Genomic DNA, 25841 nt, shown 5'->3' on the forward strand with positions numbered 1-25841 from the left:
GCTGAGGTGATGCAGATGGAGATCAGGTGTGTAATTGGCAACAGGTGTCCTGATTAGAATTCTGGTGAGGGAGTACGTTGTGGTTGTGGGGTTGTGGAGCCATATTTTCACATTTTATTTACTTATTTATTCTTTTATTTATTTCTCTTTATATTTCCACATTTATTTTCTTATTCTTTTTTATGGCTCTCCTGTAATTCCATAGGAGTATGCATCTTTTCCATGCTTATTAAGCACTTAAGCAGGTGATCTACATAGTGTTTCAGTTCATCTGGAGGAAAAGAAATCTTTATTCCTTATGAGAAATCATAATGAGCTTTAATGTTCTTTGGACTTGGGGAATTATTCATCCATCCATCAGAAATGCTTCCATTTTAAAATTTAAATGAAACCTGGATAAATAAAATTCTCAATACAACAATTCAACAATTAATGTTTTTTTATTCTTAACACATTCATCAGTTAGCAGAAGGAAAACATGACAAAAAAAGAAAAAAATGAGCAATGATCCCAAAAATAAAAATGTAATCCAATCAATCCAGTTTTTCTGAATTAAATTCTTAGAATATAAATTTGTAAAATTCTCATTATCTCCGGAGGTGTAGGAGACACAGCACTGTACATATCACTCTATAATTAATTATGTAAATAAATATACAAAACTGAACATAATTAATAGTTGTTCCAGCTGTCCAACTGCAAATATCACGACAAGAGTGTGGCAACTTGGAGGTAAGACAAACAAAAATAATAATAAAAACAGAGCCCTGTGTACTTTTATCTTGCATTACAAATACCTTGTTTTCAATTCATGATGTACCACAGTTGATATTTCAGTGTAATTCACACAGTGGTAACACAGTTTGTTCACAGCTCAGCATCAAACATGTAAAGACTCTGTATCAAATGAAGGATGGCTGGTGGAGGAAGGTAGGAAGACATTATGTGTCGAACCTGTTTCCCAATGCTGTGAGCAGGGCTGCAAATAGATGCATGATGACAGGAATCTTCCTTTTGGAAAAAAAAAAAAGAAAGGCAGCTAGATTTTATGAAGACCCAGTGTGTTCAATATTAAATAAATAAACAAGACTTTATGAAATAATCATATGAATGCATACAGACAAAATACATGACCATAAAATTGTGAAATAAAATAATCTGAATCACTTTATAAATGCTTAAAACCTTGTTCATTATTATCAAATGTTATTTTATAGTTTTTTGGTTGTAATTTGTATACAGCCATTCTAGCGGCTCAGTGACGCTGTACTTCGGCACAGTAGTAGTCTGAGCTAAATGCTAAAGTAAGCATGCTAACATGCTGATGTTTTGCAGGTAGCTTATAATGTTTATCACATATCTTAATTTAGCGTGTTAGCATGCTAAAATTTGCTAGTTAGCACCAAACACAAAGTACAGCTGAGGCTGACGAGAATGTCATTAGTTTTGGTCAAAGTGAAAGTTTCACTTGATGATGGCGCTAGATGAAAAGTTAAGGGATCACTGAAGTGATTACAATTTATTCTGAGGGGGACATGAATGAGTGTAACAAATGTCATGGCAATCCATCCAATAGCTGTGCAGATATTGCACTCAAAATCACAAATGTGGCTCTAGAGCTTCAGTCAGGCAATCGACAAAGTCAGTATGGTTCATCCTCTGAAAACCATGAATGTCTGTACAGAATTTTGTGACAATCCATAACATAGATGTAGAGATATTTCACTGGATAGGTGAAAACTTTGATCTGCTGGTGGCGCTTAAGGTGAAGTCAGAGGGTCATGAAAATAATTAGGGTTCATCCTCTGGGCACCATGAATGTCTGTATAAAATGTAATTTCAAGTCATTCAAAAATTGTTAAGATATTTCAGTCTGGACCAAAGTGGTGGACGACCAACCATCGACAGACTGACGTTGCCATCCCTAGAACCCTGCTGCTAGCGTAGCAAAAAGTTTATTTGATTTTTTCACAATTCACAATTTTTTCTCGGTTCTATTACATATTTTGTCTGCATATATTCATATGATTATTTATTTCATTATGTATTATCTATTTATGTAATACTGACCACTTTGGGTCTCTATATAATGGAAACAATAGTTTACACCTGGTACATTCTTTATTCCCCAGTAATGACCATGACATACAGGCAACATGTTGAGGCACTGAAGCTAATGGACGATTTAGCCAACAAACATAAGCACCTTAACTTCTTCAGCCAGGTTATTTACATCAATTTGTGGGGCGTTTCCACTGCAGGAACATTCTCACTTTGCCCCATCTTTACTCCAAACAATACTAGTCCATCTCCATTACCTCTAATTGTATATACATCACTGGATTGGAGGCAATGATTGAAAGCTGAATAGTTCATAGATTGTTTACCCAAGTATTTAATATTTGTGATATTTTGTTACCCTAAATTAATTTCTAATATTTGCACTTACAATCCCTTCTCAAAATAAATTTGTCTCTGCTGCCTGTGTTTTTGTGCCATAAGACTATGAATGCTTAACTGTTTTTTTATTGTACTGTAATAATAAAAGATACAGTGACTTGGGCCAGGATTTGGTTAAATTTACCTCAACCTATGAAACATTTATTCTAAGAAGAAAAAAAAGCTGAAAGAATTTTGGCATCAAATGAACCTCACAACCTTTCTGTGATCCATCCAAGTGCTGAATTAGTGTTTGACTGAGCATGCCTGCAGTGACTTAACCCCTCATATGTATGTCAGGTAATGACAATCACACACTTCAAAATATCTAGGATTTTAATATATTTTTTAAATACTATTTGACCTAGGTTTCATGTGTAAAAATAGGTTTGTTCAGTAACACAAAATACTCTTTTTATACAATGTTATAATTTGTTTTCTGAGAGCACCACTTGAAGATTGTACTAAATATAAGGATGTATGTGAACATATGGTAACATATGGTAATATTTTGATTACTATACAGGGGCTATTTTGATGAAGGATGATGGATTACAACCTCCTTATTCACCTAAATTAATAAATAAAGTATATCGCTCTTGTCAAGTGCAATCTATTATAGTGTGATTGGTCAGTTTGTACAATGTGAGGATGGGATGTGTTAAAAGCTTTGGCAGTAGACATGAAGATTCTCTGATAAGAAACAGAGAAATGAGAAACAATGATGAATATCACCATATTTACATCACTGAAGATCAAATCTGATATTTATACATTATCTTCTGTGTGTGATGTAGCATTTCATTCAGGAGATTTCTAAATCCACCAGTCCCACCCCAACACATAAACAAATCTTACTACTTTAAGCTTGTGTAGTCAAAAGTTACTCGATAACCTGGCGGCTTAAGGTCAGTTTCGCAGTTCAACCTTAATGGAAAAGAATCAGGACTTCAATCAAGTGATCCTTCATCAGTTCTATAATTAAAACGTCAGCCTGTGATAGCTGACCTCTTTGCACAAACTCTGATGAACTAATTAAAAGCTGCTGAACTAATTAAACCCAAAATATTTTATATTGCAGCTTCCTTTTGCTGTAATTTCCCAGGCATGTACATACAAAATGAAACATTGTTACCAATCAATCCATCATTTATCTGATCTTGAGTCCTCACAATGGATTCAGTGAAGTTGGTGAAGAAAAATCAATGGTTGCCCTCTTTTAAGTGCTATTTGTAGAAAATGTTGTTACATATGTCATTGTTTCCAATATATTAGTGCCAGTGTGAACTATAAGTGCAAACATATGGAAGCTGTAAATTAAAGCTTTATGCAATAAAGTGACCATCTCAGGACAAATTATAAAACTGAAATTCTTCAATATGTCTTGACAAAGTAAAAGCATGGAAATTCTATGTTGATCCACTGAATCTGTAGAGTGATCTACCTGAAGATAGTTGTATGACAAACAGGAAGTCCTGAACAGTAAGTCCCAAGTACTACTGTATTTGTTTTTAAAAGATGAATGTGAGAGAATAGAAGCCCAAACTGAGAACTTCCACTTTGATTTTGGCTTTTCAGTGAAGTTTCAGGAGTTAAACCACTTAAAAAAAAGCATGATACCAGCAAAAACATAACACTTCAGCTCTGTGCCTCAACACTTACTGTATACTATAAAAATGTTAATCTGACCAAGGTCATGGAGCATAGGCTGGCTCTTTGAAGATTTCCTCCTCATCTGCGATGTCCCTTCTGCTTCTTGTTCCTCGCAGGCGTCCTGATTGGCTGACTGGCAGCTCCATTTTCCAGTGGCACAGGAACTGGAGGTGCTGGTGCAGAGGTGGGAGAGAAAAGGTCTGGCTCTCTGTCCATGCTGGATTTGAAGGGTCCAGCTGGGGAAAATTTCAGAGGACTAAAAGAAATACATGAAGAAGTTATAAGAAATATAAGATGAAGTTCAAAAGAAAGAAGATAAATAAAGTTATCATTTTTATTTATCTTCTAGGTCTTTAAGATACACTCCATATAGTACTTAAGAAATGGGAGGACATACAGTGGTGTGAAAAAGTGTTTGCCCCCTTCTTGATTTCTTATTTTTTTGCATGTTTGTCACACTTAAATATTTCAGATGAAACTAATTTAAATATTAGTCAAAGATAACACAAGTAAACACAAAATGCAGTTATTAAATGAAGGTTGTTATTATTAAGGGAATAAGACGGTGTAGTCCCTCATTCGTCCAGGGGTGTTCTAACGTAGAAAAGGTTTCAGTCGTAGTCATCTGGACACTGTTTTCAGAATCAAGACATTTCGGCTCCCATCCGGAAGACATTCCGGAAGACATTCTCAATTGTGTTCTCAACTCATTCTCAATTCACAATTGAGAATGTCTTCTGGATGGGAGCCGAAATGTCTTGATTCTGAAAACAGTGTCCAGATGACTACAACTGAAACCTTTTCTACATTATTAAGGGAAAACAAAATCCAAACCTACATGGCCCTGTGTGAAATAGTGATTGCCCCCTAAACCTAAAAACTGGTTGGGCCACCCTTAGCAGCAACAACTGCAATCAAGCGTTTGCGATAACTTGCAATGAGTCTTTTACTGCGCTGTGGAGGAATTATGGCCCACTCAACTTTGCAGAATTGTTATAATTCAGCCACATTGGAGGGTTTTCGAGCATGAACTGCCTTTTTAAAGGTCATGTCACAGCATCTCAATAGGATTCAGGTCAGGACTTTGACTAGGCCACTCCAAAGTCTTCATTATATTCTTCTTCAGCCATTCAGAGGTGGACTTGCTGGCGTGTTTTGGATCATTGTCCTGCTGCAGAACCCAAGTTCGCTTCAGCTTGAGGTCACGAACAGATGGCCAGACATTCTCCTTCAGGAGTTTTTGGTAGACAGCAGAATTCATAGTTCCCAGACCATCACACTACCACCACCATATTTTACTGTTGGTATGATGTTCTTTTTCTGAAAATCAGTGTTACTTTTACACCAGATGTAATGGGACACACACCTTCCAAAAAGTTCAACTTCATCAGTCTCATCAGTCCACAGAGTATTTTCCCAAAAGTGTTGGGGATCATCAAGATGTTTTCTGGCAAAAATGAGATGAGCCTTAATGTTCTTTTTGTTCAGCAGTAGTTTTCGTCTTGGAACTCTGCCATGCAGGCCATTTTTGCCCAGTCTCTTTCTTATGGTGGAGTCATGAACACTGACCTTAACTGAGGCAAGTGAGGCCTGCAGTTTGGATGTTGTTGTGGGGTCTTTTGTGACCTCTTGGATGAGTCGTCGCTGTGCTCTTGGGGTAATTTTGGTCGGCCGGCCCCTCCTGGGAAGGTTCACCACTGTTCCATGTTTTCGCCATTTGTGGATAATGGCTCTCACTGTGGTTCGCTGGAGTCCCAAAGCTTTAGAAAAGGCTTTGTAACATTTTCCAGACTGATATCTCAATTACTTTATTTCTCATTTGTTCCTGAATTTTTTTGGATCTCGGCATGAAGTCTAGCTTTTGAAGATCTTTTGGTCTACTTCACTTTGTCAGGCAGGTCCTATTTAAGTGATTTCTTGATTGAGAACAGGTGTGGCAGTAATCAGGTGTGGTTGTGGCTAGAGAAATTGAACTCAGGTGTGATAAACCACAGTTAAGTTATGTTTTAACAGGGGGGGCAATCACTTTTTCACACAGGGCCATGTAGGTTTGGATTTTGTTTTCCCTTAATAATAACTTTCATTTAAAAACTGCATTTTGTGTTTACTTGTGTTATCTTTGACTAATATTTAAATTTGTTTGATGATCTGAAACATTTAAGTGTGACAAACATGCAAAAAAATAAGAAATCAAGAAGTGGGCAAACATTTTTTCACACCACTGTATTTGATTGGCCTATACCATGGAATCAAGTTTTTGGGTTAATATATAAAACAACAGTATATACATTTATACTTGTCATTTAGAATTTTTTGCCAACCAGGAAAATGATTTTGGCCATTACTGAGTCAAACAAATGCTGTTTTTGCTCTATAGAAACAGAGTTACAGGTTCATTTGTTTTGTGAAAGTCATGTCATGTTCCTTTTGGAGGGAAGTTAAAATGATGTGTTTTAAAATGAAGCTGTGCTTACAGCCAAGCTTTTTCTCTGCTGTACTGGGTGATGTTACAGAAACAAACAGTTATATTAACTGTATTATTTTGTTAGGGAAATATTTCTTAAAAGCTGCTGGGGTGGATTCCTTGAATCTAAATAAATTCAGAATGTTTTTCAATCATAACCTTATTTTGGAGGGATATATTGCAAACAGAAATAACATCTTGAAAGATGGGAGAAGTTTGTAGCTGAGAGTTGGTGAGAAGTGTGTACTAAATTATCAATACATTTGCTTATAATACCTATTCTTAGAGACAGTTAATTTTCCAGTTTCCACACAATGTCAATACTTTGTATATGTGAACAACGTAATTCAATTTCAATTCAATTTATTTATATAGCACCAATTCATAACAGAAGTTACCTCATTCCACTTTTCCTATAGAGCAGGTGTAGACCGTACTCTTTATAATATTATTTACAGAGACCCAACAAATCCCACCATGAGCAAGGATTTGGCGACAGTGGCAAGAAAAAACTTCCTTTAAGAGGCAGAAACCTTGGAAAGAACCAGAGTCAATGGTGGGCGGCCATCCGCCACCGCCGTATTAGATTTTGAGAGAGACAGAGAGGTTGAGAGAGAGGTTTTGGGGGAGGGGGAGTTGGGGTGGGGGAGAGGGATGCACAATGCAAATACCACCTAGAATTTATTTATTTTTTAAAATAGTAGTATTGTAATTATAGTATTATTAATAAATTAATAATAATAGGAATGACAACTATAGGAATAATAATGTCAGTATCAAAAATGCATACAGATGGAGAGGGAGAGGAGGAGAGAGGAAAGAGGTGCATCATGGGAAGTCTCCCAGCAGTCTAGGCCTAAAGCAGCATAACTAAGGGATGGTTCAGGTCTCACCCAAGCCAATCCTAACTATAAGCTTTATCAAAGAAGAAAGTCTTAAACCTACTCTTAAATGTGGAGATGGTGTCTGCTTCCCGAACCCACATTGGGATGTGATTCCACAGGAGAGGAGCTTGATAACTGAAGGCTCTGGCTCCCAATCTACTTTTGGACACTCTAGGAGCCACAAGTAACCCTGCATTCTGGGAGTGCAGTGTGCTAGGATAATAAGGTATTATGAGCTCTTTAAGATATGATGGTACCTGACCATTAAGAGCTTTGTAGGTGAGGAGAAGGATTATAAATTCTATTCTGGATTTTGCAGGGAGCCAGTGCAGAGAAGCTAATATTGGAGAAATATGATCTCTTTTCCTAGTTTTTGTCAGTACACGTGCCGCAGCATTCTGGATCAACTGGAGAGTCTTAAGGGACTTATTCTGGCAGCCTGATAGAAAAGGACTTGCAATAATCCAGCCGAGAAGTAGCAAATGCATGGACTAGTTTTTCCGCATCATTTTGAGTCAGGATGTGCCTGATTTTTGCAATGTTACGTAGGTGAAAAAAGGCTGTCTTTGAAGTTTGTTTATGTGGGAGGTAAAGAACATATCCTGATCAAAGATAACTCAGAGGTTCCTTACGGTTGTGCTGGAAGCCAGGGTAATGCCATTTAGAGTAACTATATCTTTACATAATGTGTCTCAAATGGCTTTGGGGCCAAGTACAATAACTTCAGTTTTGTTTGAGTTTAACATCAGAAAATTGCAGGTCATCCAGTGTCCTTAAGGCATGCTTGAAGTTTAGTTAACTGGTTAGTTTCATCTGGCTTGATCGATATATATAATTGGGTATCATCTGCATAAAAATGAAAGTTTATGGAGTATTGCCTAGAGGAAACATATATAAGATGAATAGAATTGGTCCAAGCACAGATCCTTGTGGAACTCTGTGACTAACTTTGGCGTACACTGAGGACTCTCCGTTAATATGTACAAACTGAGATCGATCTGACAGATAGGATTTAAACCAGCTTAGTGTGGCTCCTTTAATGGTAATTATATGTTCCAGTCTCTGTAATAGGATGTGATGGTCAATGGTGTCGAACGCAGCACTAAGATCTAACAAGACAAGTCCATTGTCTGATGCAATTAAAAGGTCATTTGTAATTTTCACCAGTGCTCAAAATCCTCAAATAAACTATTGTTATTTAGAAAGTCACAAAACTGATTGGCAACTGCTTTCTCAAGGATCTTAGAAAGAAAGGGAAGGTTAGTAATGGCATTAGAACTACTGTAGTCATGTATGTGTTTGTTAATTGCTCATCTCTATTATGTATGATTTAATGTCACGTGGGTTGGAACGGAAGTAATTGTCTGTTTTTTCACCTGTTCACCTGCATTGTGAGAGGAGAGAGGGGATGACTTTGAGTTCTCACATTTTCTGTTGACCACAAATCTCACAGCATCCACGTTCATCTTTGCACATATCAACTCCGTGTACTGGATTTCATTTTTGTTTTCTGACCTTTTAATTGCAGATCAGACAATGGACTTGTCTCTGTACTTGTCTTGTTAGATCTTAGTGCTGCATTCAACACCGTTGACCATCACATCCTATTACAGAGACTGGAACATTCAATTGGCATTAAAGGAACCGCACTTAGCTGGTTTAAATCCTATCAGATTGATCTCAGTTTGTACATGTTAATACATGAATAAGTCCCTTAAGACTGTCCAGTCGATCCAGAATGCTGCGGCACGTGTACTGACAAGAACTAGGAAAAGAGATCATATTTCTCCAATATTAGCTTCTCTGCACTGGCTCCCTGCAAAATCCAGAATAGAATTTAAAATCCTTCTCCTCACCTACAAAGCTCTTAATGGTCAGGCACCATCATATCTTAGTTTTGTGATTTCCCGTTTCTCTCCTTCTGTCACTTTCAGCAGGTATTTCTGCCTCTGGAGCTGCAGAGACTGGATCTGTGATTGTGGGCCACCTGCTGCCCCCGTGTTCCTGCTCGACAACTGCTACTACAGTTGTTGTTATTGGCTCTGTTCATATTATTGTCATTATTAATTTATTAATATTAACATTATCAATACCATTACATTATTACTATTTTAAAATTATAGATGGTACTTGCATTGTGTTCCCTGTCTCAGCGGCTTATGGCAGTTACAAGAAGTCGCTACAACTATGATGTAATATTTTTTATGCCTTGTTTTTTTCTAATATGTACTTGTTGTTAGACCTGGTGATAATGAATGTTTGTGGCTTAATAGGTTCCATTTTATGTTTTTGTCTGGTTTTGTGTGATTTGCTGTTGTAAAAAAGGGTGGAATATAAAAAATGTCAACAGATTAAAAATAGTTTATAGATTTGGAGTTCCTCTACTGCTTTCAGTAAGGACTATTTCCTATAACCACACACCAGCCAAATTAAGACATAAATAAACTCACAGAATGTCAAGTTAAACAAAAGTAAACAAAATATATCTTTATGTGTGTGTGTGTTACCTGATGGGTGTGCGTGGGCTGCTGTTGTGTCGGCGTACAGGTCGTGTTCGGGGTTCGAATGAGAAGCCTTCTTTTAGACTCTCTAGGACTGATGGAGCCACGTAGGTGAAACCCTGTTGGAAAATGATCATTCCTTCACGACAGTTAGTCATAGATGGATAATGTTACCATGTGACTGGCTTCCTCATTAATACAGGTGTTTTTTTATTTATTACAATGTTAAAAGAGAGGACAGCAGTGAACTTAAATAGGTTATACCACTAGAACAAATAGATTGTGTTAGACCAAAAAAAGACATAATGATAAGGAATAGTATCTCACAGCGAAGGCGAAGGCGAGCTCTGCACTGTGGCTGAGTGAAGTATCGTCTGGACTGTCCACTGGTGTCTGTCTGGTAAATCTGGTGTCAAACTGGCTCACATCCTCGTCCGACTGCTAGACAGACAGATGGGAAGACAGAGGCAGCCAGAAAGTTAAAGAAAAAAAAGAGTGACTGAGAGAAAAAGATGAGTTTTATTAGAGTGTCTCTAGATATGAAGGTATGTAAGAATGTAACACAAAGACAGTAAGAGGTTTGGGAACATGAAAGAAGTAGGGGGCAGTTGAAAAGAAAAGAATTAATGAAAGAATGAGAGCAGAGTTTGCTGAATTAACTCTACTAACCCAGAATAACAAGTTTAACAGGCTGTTCGATAACATAATGGGCACAAAATGACAACTGATGACCTACCAGCTGTGGCTTGTATGGCGGCTCCACTCTCTTGTTCAGCAGGTCTTCCCAGTCGATGTGCTTGAAGAACAGATGTTTCTGCAGTGGAACAAAAGGGCTAATTTATATATTCTCTATGGGCCCAATTTCCAGCTGACATGAAAATTAATCCCTGAACACCAAGGGAATTGTGAGTTGATGTGTCTTTTGTTTACAAGCTTTGGTTTTGCTTAAAATTCAGCAGCATTTCAATCATACCATTCAAAAGTGAACTTTTCCACTTTGTGGGCACCTTTTCCTCACCTAAAAGTAGTGCCATACCTGCCATTGTCCTCTCAAAACTGTATATTGTCAATCTTTAAAATGGCAGTGCATCTATGACAAGCATGCCACTTCCTGGCCGGCCTGCTACCTGTTTGATTTGCTTGTATGGCTCCTATTGTGTATGTGAATTTTTAGGAGTTCAAGGCCCAAAGGGGCTGAAACCCTATTGTGTTTGTGTTGTCTTATTATTATTATTTGTCTTATGCCGCAGCTCAAATTGCTGTGAGCTGGAATGAGCTAGAAACATGAAACTTGGCCCAGTAACTGCAAATAATTTGCATGCGCTTCCACAGAAATGAGCCCAATCAGCCACATGATGGTGCTGTAATTAAAGCCCAAAAATGCCATTTTGAACAGGCTACCCTACTAACACCATAAGTCCAAATGACTTGAAATTTCTCTCACAAATCCAGCTCAATGTGCTTTACAAAAAACCCTCTTGGCCTCTGCTAGTCTAGTTTAAACTAGATTTTTCCTAGATTAAATTTTTTTTGAAAAACACATTTTTGACATTTTGACACTTTATTAATATTAACACTACCATTACATTATTGCTATTTTAAAAGTCTAGGTGGAATGTGCATTGTGCGTCCCTCTCCCCCTCTCCCCCACCCCCTTCTCTCTCTCTCAAAACCTCTCTCTCTCAACCTCTCTTGCTCAAAACATGGCAGCGGCGGATAGCCACCCACCATTGAGTCTGATTCTGCCCAATGTTTCTGCCTGTTAAAAGGAAGTTTTTTCTTGCCACTGTCGCCAAGCGCTTGCTCATGGTGGGATTTCTTGAGCCGCTAGTGGGCACTACAAATGCAAAAAACTGGGCGTGGCATAACACAAATCAGACTATAAATCAGGCATTGTTTGTCCAATCATCACAAAACTTCCAGCATATGTCCACATAAGAACCTGAAACATGCCCTGAAAGTTTCCTTTAAATCGACCACTAGGGGGCACTACAGTGAGGTCTACGAATCAGACTATGAATCAGAAATTGTTTGTTTTCTTCATTCTATTTGTGAACGTGCAAAAAAGGTAGATTTCACTGCTTTTTTCATGTCTAGGCCACATTTGACCAGGTCCAGATCAAAATCTTTAAACTTCTATTGGTCTGTGTTGGTTTGAACCCCGGAATTGCCGCTTGCAGCTATATTTTTACATTGCTTTTATACTTGATAATATACAGTACTCCACCGGTGGAGGTTGTTTTGAATTGACATCGTGAGTGCCTTAACACATGGATTTGATGTATTTTTAGCTTGGCCAGTTATAGGGAAACCATGTTAACACCAGGTAGAAAGTGAAAAAGTTACCGCAGTTAGTTACCTGGATATCAGCACAGTCTGCTTTACTGGAGCCAAGTCTTTGGGCTGGATTCTTCTTCAACAGCTGAAAAAAAGTGTGTGGTGCATGTCAATATAAAGACTGATGATTGAAATAATCAATCACTTGTTTGAATTTACAGAATAAATCTGTTTTCATAATATTTCTAATGAATTGTTGCTAATATTCTAATGAGCAATCATACCAAGAAAACAACGAAATTAAAATAGAGAGGGACAGATACAGTACATACTTTCATTAGATCACAATACAGTCAGTGGGGACAGATTAATTAAACTAACTGATTTTGAGTCATATGGAAGGACTACTATTTTCATGTTAATAATACCAATATTTGTTATAATATTGGTGACATACAAGACCAAATATCGGCATACACATATGCCATCTGTTCAAATTTGGCAATAATAATATTTCACATGTCAAATGAAAGAGAAAGAAAAAGTAAAATGTCAAATTAAGTTTGACATTTCTGATTATTCTTTTTTGATGATTTTAAACCTTATGTAGCTTTTAATTTTGAGGCTCTGCAGATTATTTGTAAGCAGTTTTGGTGTCATTTCAAATGAAGATGAAAATGTAGAGGTTGAAAGTTCATTCTTGACCTTGGAAACAGTAGTTGACAAGATCTCAATATAAGATGTGTGTGGCTGTTCTGGAGCTTTCATTCGTATTCCATCTACTGAGGAAGATCGTGTGATACTGTGGACCTTGTGGTGAGATGGTTTTGTCAACTGATGTAAACCTAATTAGTTACAGAATTACAAACTGTGTTGCTAATTACACCCAACAGAACGAAAGCGATTAAGACCCACTGATCTACATCTTGTTCACGTGTAGAAAACCTGGCTGATTGTGATTGAGGGGAGGGAGCTTAAGGTAGACAGGATCAGACAGGCCGCGTTTTTTGCAGTGAGAGGCATCTTTTTCGAGTTGTTTTCTATAGGCAGTAAGCGTTCTGTGCGCTGTGAATGTGCCCTGGGCGCCTCACATTTTAGACACACGGAGTGTTTTTGCAGGAGTGCTCTGAACTCCTCAATTTGAAAAAACTTGCGTTTTTTCCCCCATTGTCCAATCAGATGACAAGAGAGGAGGACAAACTAGTGGTGGCTGTTACTGGATACTGGAGCTATATGATTTTACCAACCATAGTTACCAGGATTTGAACAGAAAACAGCAGGCCTGGAGGCAAATTAGTGCGGTAGGCCAACTTGTGATTTGGGGTAAGTTGTTTTCATTAATTAAAACTACAATTATCATTGTAACATTTAATTACAAAGTAACAAGTCTTACATGTAGAGGAGTATGATCAAGGAGTTGATAAGCAGTCAGCTAAAAAGTTGTCCGTACAAAACAAATGATGGATGAAGTGCGAGTTGTTTGTGTCGACCTGATGTGCAACCTGCAAATCGCGCTCTGTCTGATTGGGCCCTAAAAGCAAAAGGCTAGCATGGCCTTGTTATTTTTACATGGTTTTCAACAACAAACAATCCAGGATAATGTAACGTGCCCTGTCCTACAACATAATAGATTACATTTGGGTTGGAATATCAAAGAGGATCGCATTTCTTGTAGTTAACCTTGCAGTAAGACAAGCTGTGGCGACCTTCTGCAGACTCACATTCAGAATTCTTAGCCTTCATATTGCTTTTATTTTGTGGTCAAAGATTACCAAATCATGGCAAAATGAGAATGAGCACATTTTTCCTAACTCATAAAACTCATTAATGGTGGTTATGAATTAGGAAAAGCAATTCAACCAACATATCAAACACTGCCAGAGTGGTTTCATTGAGGGCGGAACCCTCACAGACACTGATAAATGATACATAAATCCAAATAGATGAAGTGCTTTTATTCACTCAAGAATGTGGCCAATTTGATTCTGCTATTTTTTTGAAGTGGTTTAAGCATCTCATACTTTTGGACTGTGAGAAAACGTGTGCATCGGGCCACTTTGTGGGGTCACAGATCATTTGAGAATAAAAATGACTGATGGTTATTTCCATCAGTAAAAAAGGAACCATTGCTATCTACTTATCTACTAATATTGCCTGTGGGTGATCAAACAATGTAGAAAATGTTTCTCTGCCAATCATGTGAAACTAGAATTGAAACAAAATTATAAAAAATTAATCTGAAGCTACATTTGGACATCATCTGTGTCTGTGTTTTTGTGTGTGAGTTACAGACCTTCTTGATGAGGTCCCTTGCATCGATGGTCAAGTATGGGGGCAGATTGAGTTTACACTTCAAGATCTTATCAATGGTCTTCTTTCTGTTTTCAGCTGTGAATGGAGGCTGGTGGAGAATCACAAGAGGGAGTCAGTAGTTACACTAAAGGAGATCAAAACTACTGGTTTCTCATCGGCAACGTCAAGGTTTTGACGTGCTGTGTAAGCGCACTGTCTCATTTCTGACTGCCGGTGCTTGTGTGTTACTGGGTCCGCTCCATTTCAGTGCGCCGGTGCACCACTTAAACGTAACAGCGAGGGCCGGGAAACCTGTTCGAATGGAGTGTAATCTGTCAGCCAGCGGCAGCAACAACATAATTGTCCGCTGACATAACAAACAACAATGACGGCCTGCAGGTCAAAAGGTGGTAGCTTTCCTAGTTGACAAATAATTGCCAGCATGGACAGCAATGTTCACAATATGATTTTATGAAGGCCTGAATGACATTCATCAATTGTTGAAGCTTAGATCAGAACGTCTTTCCCCACCACACTGTCATTCAGCCTATGTGATTCTGGTTACTCTGATTCACACTCCTCCTTTAAAGAGAGGTTAACTCCCTCTCCACTGAGACTGATAATGAGGAGATATGTAGTTTTTCCTCTATGAGATATTCTGCCCCATGTTCTTTTCAGCCACTGATGCACAACAACTTCACCAGTGCTCATCCCTCCAAACGGGGGACTAGAACATTTCAGAGCTAATCAGCCCCTGCCTCTCAACCAGAGAGAAGTGTAGCGCATGATCCACACGTCTACAATAATGCTAGCTTAGTCTCATCTTCACTGGAAATTAGCTCAGTGTCCCCGCCTTGAAGTGCTTTAGTTGATAGCTAAGGATATTGAACATTTTGATCCAGACAACTGTGATCAACACATAGACGATTACTTTAGGGAATTAGATCACCATCTAATTGACTTGCCCCAAGCAAGCCAAAGGGAGAAAGTTAAACTTGTGTGGAAGACCAGCTATAAAGCTGTCCATAAGTTTATTCAGTCTCAACCTCCCAATCAGAAATGACAACAAAGAGCTCCGTCATGCACTAATAGAAGAATTCTCTTCTACTGCTGACGAGATCACAGCAATGGTTCCAGCCCTCCAAATTAAACGTTCACGTGGTGAGCATCCCAGAGTACTACAAGCGTTTGAGGAATGCATACTTACAGGGGAAGAATGCACCAGGCTTAAAAGAAAGCTTCACCTTCAAGTCCTTGTTCTTGCGCAATCTTCATCCACGTGTACACACTCACGTTGTACTTAGGACACATCAAGGTAACCCCTCAATGCAGGAGCAAAGAAAATGACACAGGTGGCCTAGGAAATTGTTGTTTCAAAGCTGTGGGGAAAACCACCAAAGCATCACAGAGCCCTACTGTCTCAAAACATCACCATCATAACAGCTCAAGGGGGGGGGGGTGACAAAAAGCAACACACGGACACAGAGAGTAACCGCCATGTCCACCAACTGCGTCTGGATATGCACTCACACAGTAGAAGCTGTAGAAGGCAATACTCAGAAATTCTGGCCCAGCAGTATGACCAGCCAAGAGACTGTTCAGATGATGACCGCAGCATCTCACAGATCACAGTTCAGAACATGGTCATAATCCGTCAGACAGTGACAGCGCCTCTGAATGCTTCTCTGTCTCTGGCTACCCCAGAAGCACAAGCCCGGAGGCACAAGTTAAGAGAAACTTAAGGCACAAGAGCGCCAGAGTTCGCTTCTCATAGTCATAACTAACACACAGTCCACCTCCGTACTGACAGTACGACAGATGTTAGCTCAGGATACCTTACTCTTCTTGCAGTAAAATATTTTGCAAGTACACTTGGATCAGCTCCTTGGTAGTATTTTGTTAGTGAGATCACTAGTTTAAAACACTAGCTTAGGAGACACCCCATTATGACAGACAGCTGGTCATACACCTGTCCTATTCATTCCAAGTGCCACTCTCTCTTTCTATCTCACCTTACCTAATTTACATAACTAACCTTCCTGTTCTCACTAACCGCAAGAGTAACTGAGAAACATGGGTTATGTATTTTATACAATGCTATTTGTCATGTTAACCTGGATTTTGTTTTTGTAACTTGTTTTGCTTAGCCAAGATATATAGTGTTGACCAAAGCCCAGTTCATTAATGAACTGAACAGATGTTACACCTTTATGAAATCACAAATGGACTCTTTCCAATTATGGACTACACATGGACAATTGTGCTCTCAGGATCACACATCGAGTGTAATCCTGAGACCAAAAGGGGGAATGTTGGAACCACTGGCACTCCACCATTTGAATTAATTCATTTGTGGGACTTTAACTGAACTTTATTATTAGGAAACCACATGCTCTTTTGTTAGGTAAACAAAGGAGAGAATTTGATTTCAGTCTCCCACAATCCTCCAGGTATTCGGGCGCAGTTGTGAACTCCCCCCATGGACCCAACTTCCAGCGACCATTGGTCAGTCTGACATGTGACCCGTGATGTCACCAGGTTAATAAATGGGTCAGCAGCCATTATTCTCTTTCTTTTCCTCCTGGCTTCGTCTACAGCACTGCTGCTCAGCAGCAGCTGTCACCACCAGGTAATCTGCTTGGAACAGACACACAGCTGAACCAAACTCTCTCTTACAGCAGCAACGCAAGGGCCTGTGTTGGATTTCTGCAGCAATACTTAGTTAGCGCCAACGGCTACTACACAAAGTCTGCCAGCTAACTTTAAGAACTAACTTTGAGGAGAACAATAGACAGAGCGACCTTTTCCTCCATCTGCACAGACGGACTGCACAACAAGGACTTTCTTCAATCGGAACCAACATGCCTGGCTAATCCAGTGGAACGCAAAGCCACCTTCTCTTCCTTTACTGACTGGTAACGTAACCACTAGACGTATAACTGGTTATATGCTACCTTTGTTTATTTTGGTAGCCACATGCTAAGTTGATGTTAGTGATGTTCACACAGACACAGGGTCTTGCATGCAACTAACTATCCTCTTCCTAACCACCATTTATCCTACACAGTTCACATGTACATTTCAATTTGGCCCTTTAACAGAGCTCAGAGCCACTTGAGAAAGCATTCGCCAATTTTTTGTGTAACTTTCTACATAAAAATAGTTTATTTGAGGATTTTCAGTCAGGATTTAGAGTGCATCATAGCACAGAGACAGCACTGGTGAAACTTATAAATAACCTTCTAATTGCATCAGACAAAGGACTATTACAGAGACTGGAACATTTAATTGGCATTAAAGGAACTGCACTAAGCTGGTTTGAATCCTGTCTATCAGATCGATCTCAGTTTGTACATATTATGATGAATCCTTCATGCACGCCAAAGTTAGTCACGGAGTTCCACAAGGTTCTGTGCTTGGACCAATTCTATTCACCTTATATATGCTTCCTTTAGACAATATTATTAGGAAACACTCCTTAAACTTTCATTGTTATGCAGATGATACCCAATTATATATATCGATCAAGCCAGATGAAACTAACCAGTTAACTAAACTTCAAGCATGCCTTAAGGACACTGGATGACCTGCAATTTTCTGATGTTAAACTCTGACAAAACTGAAGTTATTGTACTTGGCCCCAAAGCCCTTCGAGACACATTATCTAAAGATATAGTTACTCTAAATGGCATTGCCCTGGCTTCCAGCACAACCGTAAGGAACCTCTGAGTTATCTTTGATCAGGATATGTCCTTTACCTCCCACATAAACAAACTTCAAAGACAGCCTTTTTTCACCTACGTAACATTGCAAAAATCAGGCATATCCTGACTCAAAATGATGCGGAAAAACTAGTCCATGCATTTGCTACTTCTAGGCTGGATTATTGCAATTCCTTATTATCAGGCTGCCAGAATAAGACTCTCCAGTTGATTCAATAATAATTTTAAATCCTTCTCCTCACCTACAAAGCTCTTAATGGTCAGGCACCATCATATTACAGAGCTCATAGTACCCTACCCACCTGACAGTGAATTATGGTAAAAACTGTCCTTAAACACTCTCTAGCCTGTATATTCATAAATTAAGGCTATAAGATATGACTTATCTTGGGCTCCAAAGAAGTTCTGGAAAACAATTAGAAGAATCGGGAGGGGAAGGTACGACATCACCCAGGCTGGTCTCAGTAATAAGAGCTGGTGGGTCATGAAAAGTTTTTCTTTTGACTCACAGGTCAAAGAACACTTTCCAACCCTCATCTACTGTCAAAAGCTTTGGGTACAGACCAAAAGAATGAGATCACTGATACAAACTGCTCAAATTAGATTCTAACTGGGGGGTGTGAAGACCTCAGGCTCCAGCAGCTACTCTTTCATAATAAGAGGAGCAAATTGGGGTGATCTGGGAACCCAGTAAGACTGCCTCCTTGCAGGGTGCCTCCCTTTAGAGGTGTTTTGGACATGGGTATATGGGGAGATTTAGAGCAAGTTCTTATCCCACATCAGTTTAAAGGGAACAAAAGGAAAACTACTACAGCCCATCACCATCTCCTGACTGTTTCCTCATAATTAATAACTATTCTCTCACACAGTTCTACTTACTGATCCGGTCATCATATCGTACATGAGGGCCCCCAGGCTCCACCAGTCTACTGCTCTGTTGTGACCTGACCTGGTCAGGATCTCTGGAGCCCTGGCAGAGAAGAAGACATACACAAACAAGGAAATTTAGTAAAAAATAGTGTGAGGATGTGTGTGGGCAGGGCAAAATAGCTGAATCGCAGTTAATATTTCTAATGATAAAAAATACTTATTAAAACTCTAAATTAAATGTATTTGTTTGCTAAATGTACTGAACTACAATGTATGAATTATGCAAAAGTTTACAAATTGCATTACACAATTCTGCATTTATGTTCCCAAATTTAAAAATGATGTTACAATTTCTTGTATGTTATAATACAGTAGACAATCCTGGATCAACATGAGCATAACACATTCTTATTCCTATAGAATGGTTGATGGAGAAAAAAATTGCAGCAACAAGTTTTACATGTGGACACAAAGGGGTTAAAAATCTAGGGAGTAAGAGTGTGACAGTGTGTGTGTCAACTGTAGATGTGTGTTTATGTTAGACTGAGCAGAGTGTTACCCACATGTACTCTATCGTCCCACAGAAGGTGTGTGTGACGGTTCCATCATGAATTGATTCCTTACAGAGGCCAAAGTCAGTTAGCTTGATGTGTCCTTTAAAAAGAAAAAACATTGAAGCAATACTATCCATGGTTAATGTGTAAAGCTAAATTTAAATTAAAAGTAAGAGGAAATTACACTATCACAAAATTACGTTTCAACCACGATGCAAAACAGGGAACAGGAAACAACACAAACAAACCACACAGTGCTCACATTCATTAGGGCACTTAAAGGGACAGTTCATATAGTTAGTATAATATTATAAAGACTACGGTCTAGACCTGCTCTATAGGAAAAGTGCAATGAGATAACGTCTGTTATGAATTGGCACTATATAAATAAAATAAATAAATATGAAACCACACTTGACTGTTAGCTAGTGGATAGCTAGCAGAGCAATATCATCAGGTGTGTGTCTGGATTTCAGCTGGCAATAAACTTTGTTTACATTTTCCAAAGAATGGGTGAGGTCTAATTTATTTTACTGATAAACAACAAAGCATGAGGGAAGTGTGTGTGGAGGCAAACAGTCCTCTGCAGCTCCTTATCTCTCTACAACACGCCCACGCCCACTTTTGAGTGATCCAATCAAAACTGTAGGATTTTATTTAAATTCCTCTCGTAACTAAGCCCCACCTTCCATTTCACTAGGATATATGTCACATTACTGAAGCTAAAGACGCTCTAACTTCCGTTTCACTGTAACTTCAAGAGCTACATTCAGCTATAAGATCACATATTACTGATTGGATGTTTTACAAGTGATTCGGTCAATCGGTTTGTGCTAAAAAACAATTGCAAATTAATTCTGAAATCTTACCCCGAACCCACCCAGATATATATATGATCATTCAACACTTTGAGACAGTAAAAACTTTATTTATGACATTCTTAAATATCAACTGTTTGATCTAAATATTCGGTACTGATCACATTTATTAACATATGTAGACAAACATATGAAGCGTTACCTTGGTGACTGAGCATGATGTTTTCAGGTTTGAGGTCTCGGTAAATAATCCCGTTAGAATGGAGGTGACCTAGGGCCAATGTGATCTCTCCTAGATAGAAACTACACATACACAGAAAATATTTTTGTCCATGACCTAAATTTAAAAAAATAGTTATAATTTCCAATGAAACCGTTCAATATCATAACCACGCTAAAGCTGTGCAAACTGGAAATTACAGCTTATATACAAACACTTAGCAAAGAGTGAGCATCCTTACCAAGCAGTGTCCTCCATAAATATGCCTTCCTTCTCCAGCTGCATGAACAATTCCCCTCCTGGTGATAAACAACAGTACAGATGGGTTAGTGAGGTTAGTGGCATTAGAGAATATTCCTCCCAGCCATTCATTAATCGCCCCATTCATCCATCTTTTTCTCCCTCCACCTCTTCCCCCTCTATCCCTTCAATCAACCTCATGCCCATAAATGCTAAAAATTAAGGGATGTGATAAGGTGTGTGTATATGCACTAAAGTTGGTCCATGGCATCTATTTCTCCTCCTATGATTTTATCATTCACTTCCATCAGTTCATTCTTCAGTGCCTCTGTCTTACCACTCAGACACTCCAGTATGAGGTAGAGTTTTCCCCCAGTCTGGAAGGCATAGAGCAGATCCACGATGAACGGGTGTCTCACTGTCTCAAGGATCTCCCGTTCTGCTTGTGTATGGGCCGTGTCTTTAGCATTGCACACTATCTTAGCCTAAGTATAAATGAACAAGACGTGAGAACAGTAGTGTTGAAAGAGGACCAAAAAAAAAGAGAGGCGGTAGGAGAGAAAGGAGGACTAACAGAAGGAAGGGAAGAAATGAGAGGCAGATAAAGGATTGTTTGGAGAGAAAAGCATGAAGAATAAATGGAAGAAAGGAACGACTTCATGTACTGTTTATCCTACAATTTGTGTAGGAGGAAGCTGTGGGCTGTGATGATGTACCTTTTTTAGGACCTTCATGGCAAATATTTTCCCCATCTGAGAACCTTGAACCTTCCTCACCTGGAAAACCTGAAAAAGAGAGAAAAAACATTTTGTTTTAATATTTTGTTTTTATATGTCAGACATTATCTGACAGTTATTTTCATGGCATAATGTTACCGGAATCGGGGGTGTAGCAAATTATGATTAGGACACTCCTACTCAGTGAAGTATCGATATTGGCTGCTCCACAAATTAGAAATACCACATTGCTGATAAATTATTTTCCTTCTGTTCAATTGACATTAAACATCAATACATCTTAGAGCACATTTACAATGAAAATATTACTTCATGCTGTCTTCTGGGATTACTTTTCTAAGTAGTTATAAATAAAAACACAAGGAAAAATGTCTGTGGAAAGCAAGGGAGTGTACCTTAAAGATGTCACCTTAAAAAGGTGTCAAAGGTGTGTATCAAGCTGCAACCTCCGGGTCTGAAAAGTGAAGCCAATGCGGAAGTGCCTTAAACCTGCATTCTTTCTACTGACCAGCAGGGGGCGACTCCACTGGTTGCAAAAAGAAGTCTGATTGTATAGAAGTCTGAGAAAATGACCCTGTGGGCTTATTACCTCGGGAAACACTTTCTTAATGAGTTTATGGTCTCAATCGCTAGTTTCAAGCCTTCTTCAATACAGCATGATGTTCATTTTGTAAATTATGGTCCCATTTAGAGTAAAATAGGTGATAAAGCAGGGTATGCTTTAGGGCGTGGCTACCTTTGACTGACAAGTCGTTACCATGGCGACCTGCCAATCAGGATAGAAGCGATGCGTATCCACTGCACTGTGTGCATTTAATTAGCCGTGAACTTGTTTTTGGGTGCTGTCGGTGTTTTCGTCTAAGAACTTTGACCCTTTCAGTGTGTTTTCAGTTCATGAAAGTTAATTGTAACATTTTGGTCACATAAAAATGTCTTGTTCAGCGTTCGGTTGTACTAACAAAACACTCTGAGTCAGCTGTTAATTTTTTTCCGGTAAGTAGGCTACATTTTGTTTCAAGCCTGTTTTTTCGCTAGCCAAAATTAGCATCCCAGTTAATATTATAACTATGAATTGAATGTGAATTACAGATGCACCTTGCTAACCAAGCTAGCTAGCTCCACCCTCTCGTCCAAATATGGTCACTTCTGGTTCCAAAGATCCAAGATGGCAATGGCCAAAATGCCAAACTCGAGGCTTCGGATCAGTAGTCCACAAACCAATGGGTGATGTCACGGTGGCTACGTCCCTTTCTCTTATACGGTCTATGGTATATGTATACACCAGCGTGCACACCATGATGCACAACCACACATACACACCTTGCCATAGGCTCCTTTCCCCAGCACAGTAAGAAGTTCAAAGCAGTCAGGTCCAACTCTCTCACTGTCTCTGTTGACACTTTCACTGGTCAACTCTACCTCCTCTGTCTGAACACTGGGATGGGCATGACACAGAAAAGTAGCAATATTGGTAGAAATACATTTTTGTACTATATCAGCATGCTTTTTTTTTTTTTTTTTTTTTTTTTTTAAAGATTGAATGATAAATTTGACTTACTTCTCTGGTTCTGTCACAGTGAAGTCACAGACATCATCCTACAGATGGGAAACAGCAAGCCAGTCAGGTTAAACAAAGTTATAATAGTAAGTCAAAATGTTAAAAGTATTGTACACCTTAGCCAAATGCCCCTTAAAAACACAAACAGATGTGTTCCACATTTAAGAATTAAAGTGTTCATTGCAATGTATCCAAGGTTGACTTGTATCAGCTTGTGTAAGTATACCACAGAGAAGTATTATGTGGTCAAAATGTGTATAAACCAGATATAAACTATGACACAGAGTAATTGTTTTCTCATTCTTGTGTATTAGAGGTATTAACTGATCAGCTGTAGTCTAATTAAAGATTGGGGGATACAGACCTCTGTATCACTGATGTCCTCAGTCTCCAAGTCTATGTCAAACACTCCTGCCATCCTGAAACAGAGATTGTGCAGGCAAACAGTCTGTTGTGTTTCATTCAACCAGAGGTTCATTAACACTTTCCCCCAATGAGGAATGTAGCAGTGCTGTACACATACTTGTCTCCTGAGCAATGGGCAACGAATAGTTACAACAGAAAGCAGATATTACAGGAACACTGCAATAGGTCATACATACCTTGATTTGTCAGATATCAATTCTGCGAAAAACAGATATTCCAATGTGTTATATTATCACACATTTATATCACAATATATATTGATTTTTCTATATTTTTCTATAAACTACATTTAGCATGATACAGGATTTTATCCATATTACCCAACCCTATGTCAGTCTATAGTCTGAATGATAATTGATATTTAGTATCCCAAAAATACCACATTTCTTCCATACAGCAAGGTTTTTGTTGTTTTATTGATATGTAAATGCACTGACTGTACATACACAAATTATAGCAGCATGGAGCTGACTGAGGAACCTATAATAATGAAGAAACATTTCCTATTTTACTGGAAGATCTCATAAGATCTTTCCAAGGACCCACTAAAGCAATTTGACCACAGTTTGCAAACTGACCCAGTGCGAGATAAAACACAATACACCAAACCAACCTACTGAAGCTGGCGTGAGTGTTGAAAACAAGTGTTTAGTAAACGTTTGGGTAGGTCTAAACACAAAACACTTTGCTCACCCAAAACCTAACGTTAGCCTAGCCTCCACCAAGCTGTTCTCTTGGCAAATCACGACACAACAACACCTTTGAGATTAAAACAGACATACTGTTGTTTGACAACCGTCTCTTAGCCCTTGTCCGAAATTACGTGGCTTCAAGTGAGGAATATTACTTAAGTTATCTCATGTTACTCAAATTAAATACGTCTCAGAGATAGCTTGACTTATCACGCTAGCATGCTAGTTAGTCAGATGGCAACCAAAACAACATCTGAGTGAAGATGACAGCAATTGTTGTGGTTTCATTAGACTGCTTTAACGCTACGCCAACAACGACTGTACGCTTGTTGGGGCGCTTCTTTTCTCCCCCCCACCCCCCCGGTTTAAACTGGTGCATAACAAGTGTGAGCTAATGAGATTGACAGCTGGTTTGACAGGTAGCGAGTCAACAAACATGCTAATGCTAGCTAACTAGCGTTTCACCGGTGAACGCTTCGTCCTGCGTCTCCCTATCTCCGCAATCCGATAGTTGTAAATGCGAAGCAGTTTTTGTACACCAACAGCTGTGGCCGTCATTGCTCTTGTTACTTTCGTAAACTAACCAGCAGAGCTGCTTGGGTTCCCTTCATGCTTCTCTGTCCAGCATGTAAGCTCCGTGTTGTTGTAGTTGAAGTTGAAGTTGTAGGTGTAAGTGTAGTTGCTGTTGCTTTTTTTTTTTTTTTCTTCTTCTGTTGGGTTTTATGGCGGTTGGCATCCATAATTGCGCATTACCGCCACCTACTGGATTGTGACAGCTTCACAGTGTGAACTATTTACAGTGTCCACCCAAAGTGATCCCATGCCACAGTCCATTCTATAACCCAGACCCCATCGTCTGAGTTGGTGCTTCTCCTTCCCTCAGTGTAACATCTAGATCTTCTCCAAATATGTCCACAACATTCAAGAGCCTTCTTGTAGCATCCAGCACCATCTTAATCCTTTCCGACTTCCACTTTATTTCAGCCGCACAGTTTATAACCATGGCAATAAATGCCAGAAATCGTTTCTTGTCCATACTGATGCTCTGATCATCTCCGTTTCCTTTCTGCTCCTTTTCCTTTTGCACTGCCACCATTCCACCGTTTCTCTCCATTCTCTTAGCCACTTCAGCGTATGACAATCCCTTTTCTGCTCTGATCGTATTCATTTTTACTTTCTAAATTCTTTTTGGGCACTGTGCTGATCCCGTATGGTGATTTCCCTCGCAGTGCAGGCACTTTGCTTCCTCTTTCTCCACTTACAGTCATCCTTCCCACATCTCCTGCCTCCTCTACATCCTGCAGCAACACGTCCATATTCCTGACAGCAGAAACACCTGAGAGGAGCTCTCTCATACGGCCTCACCCTGTAACACACATAATCTACATACACTCTTTCCGGCAACTCCCCCTCAAACGTCAAACACACAGAGTTACTGTCCTCCTTCTCCCCTTTTCTGAATCTTGTCAGCCTTCTTGCCTCACACACATCTTC

General features: G+C 39.0%; 1 protein-coding gene across 6 annotated transcripts; it reads right to left on the reverse strand.

Moving 5' to 3' along the window:
* Positions 1–421: 421 nt before the first annotated feature.
* LOC122873242 (ribosomal protein S6 kinase beta-2-like) lies at positions 422–25071 on the reverse strand. 6 transcript variants are annotated; one of them, XR_006377386.1, is made up of 18 exons: positions 24932–25071; positions 23832–23853; positions 23594–23648; positions 23230–23267; positions 22992–23106; positions 21651–21719; positions 21272–21419; positions 20936–20993; positions 20677–20777; positions 19666–19756; positions 19112–19202; positions 14512–14619; positions 12301–12363; positions 10678–10755; positions 10269–10379; positions 9948–10060; positions 4102–4348; positions 422–1011 (listed from the first exon to the last, which is right to left on the reverse strand). XR_006377386.1 is itself a non-coding variant. In XM_044189683.1 (18 exons), exons 3-17 carry the CDS (start codon positions 23645–23647, stop codon positions 4171–4173), a joined length of 1419 nt encoding a protein of 472 aa, XP_044045618.1. In that variant the 5' UTR covers position 23648; positions 23832–23853; positions 24932–25070; the 3' UTR covers positions 422–1011; positions 4129–4170. The 6 variants fall into 6 exon arrangements, 4 of the variants coding, with proteins under 4 accessions (XP_044045618.1, XP_044045616.1, XP_044045619.1 ...); XR_006377385.1 differs by having other exon boundaries at positions 10269–10382; positions 24932–25070; XM_044189683.1 differs by having other exon boundaries at positions 4129–4348; positions 10269–10382; positions 24932–25070.
* Between the last annotated feature and the right edge of the window lie 770 nt (positions 25072–25841).

The sequence above is a fragment of the Siniperca chuatsi genome, linkage group LG3 (genome assembly GCF_020085105.1).
Source record: "Siniperca chuatsi isolate FFG_IHB_CAS linkage group LG3, ASM2008510v1, whole genome shotgun sequence".
In the NCBI taxonomy this organism is placed as follows: domain Eukaryota; kingdom Metazoa; phylum Chordata; class Actinopteri; order Centrarchiformes; family Sinipercidae; genus Siniperca; species Siniperca chuatsi.

What these genes read in the sequence shown, in the direction of transcription:
- LOC122873242 (XM_044189683.1), bottom strand. Translation starts at nt 23,647, where the DNA reads ATGGCAGGAGTGTTTGACATAGACTTGGAGACTGAGGACATCAGTGAT. An exon ending in CATCATGCTCAGTCACCAAG is followed by an intron (nt 19,757 to 20,676) that starts GTAACGCTTCAT and finishes TTCTTTTTAAAG; the next exon opens with GACACATCAAGCTAACTGAC. An exon ending in AGCTCGCCTTCGCCTTCGCT is followed by an intron (nt 10,061 to 10,268) that starts GTGAGATACTAT and finishes ATTTTCCAACAG; the next exon opens with GGTTTCACCTACGTGGCTCC.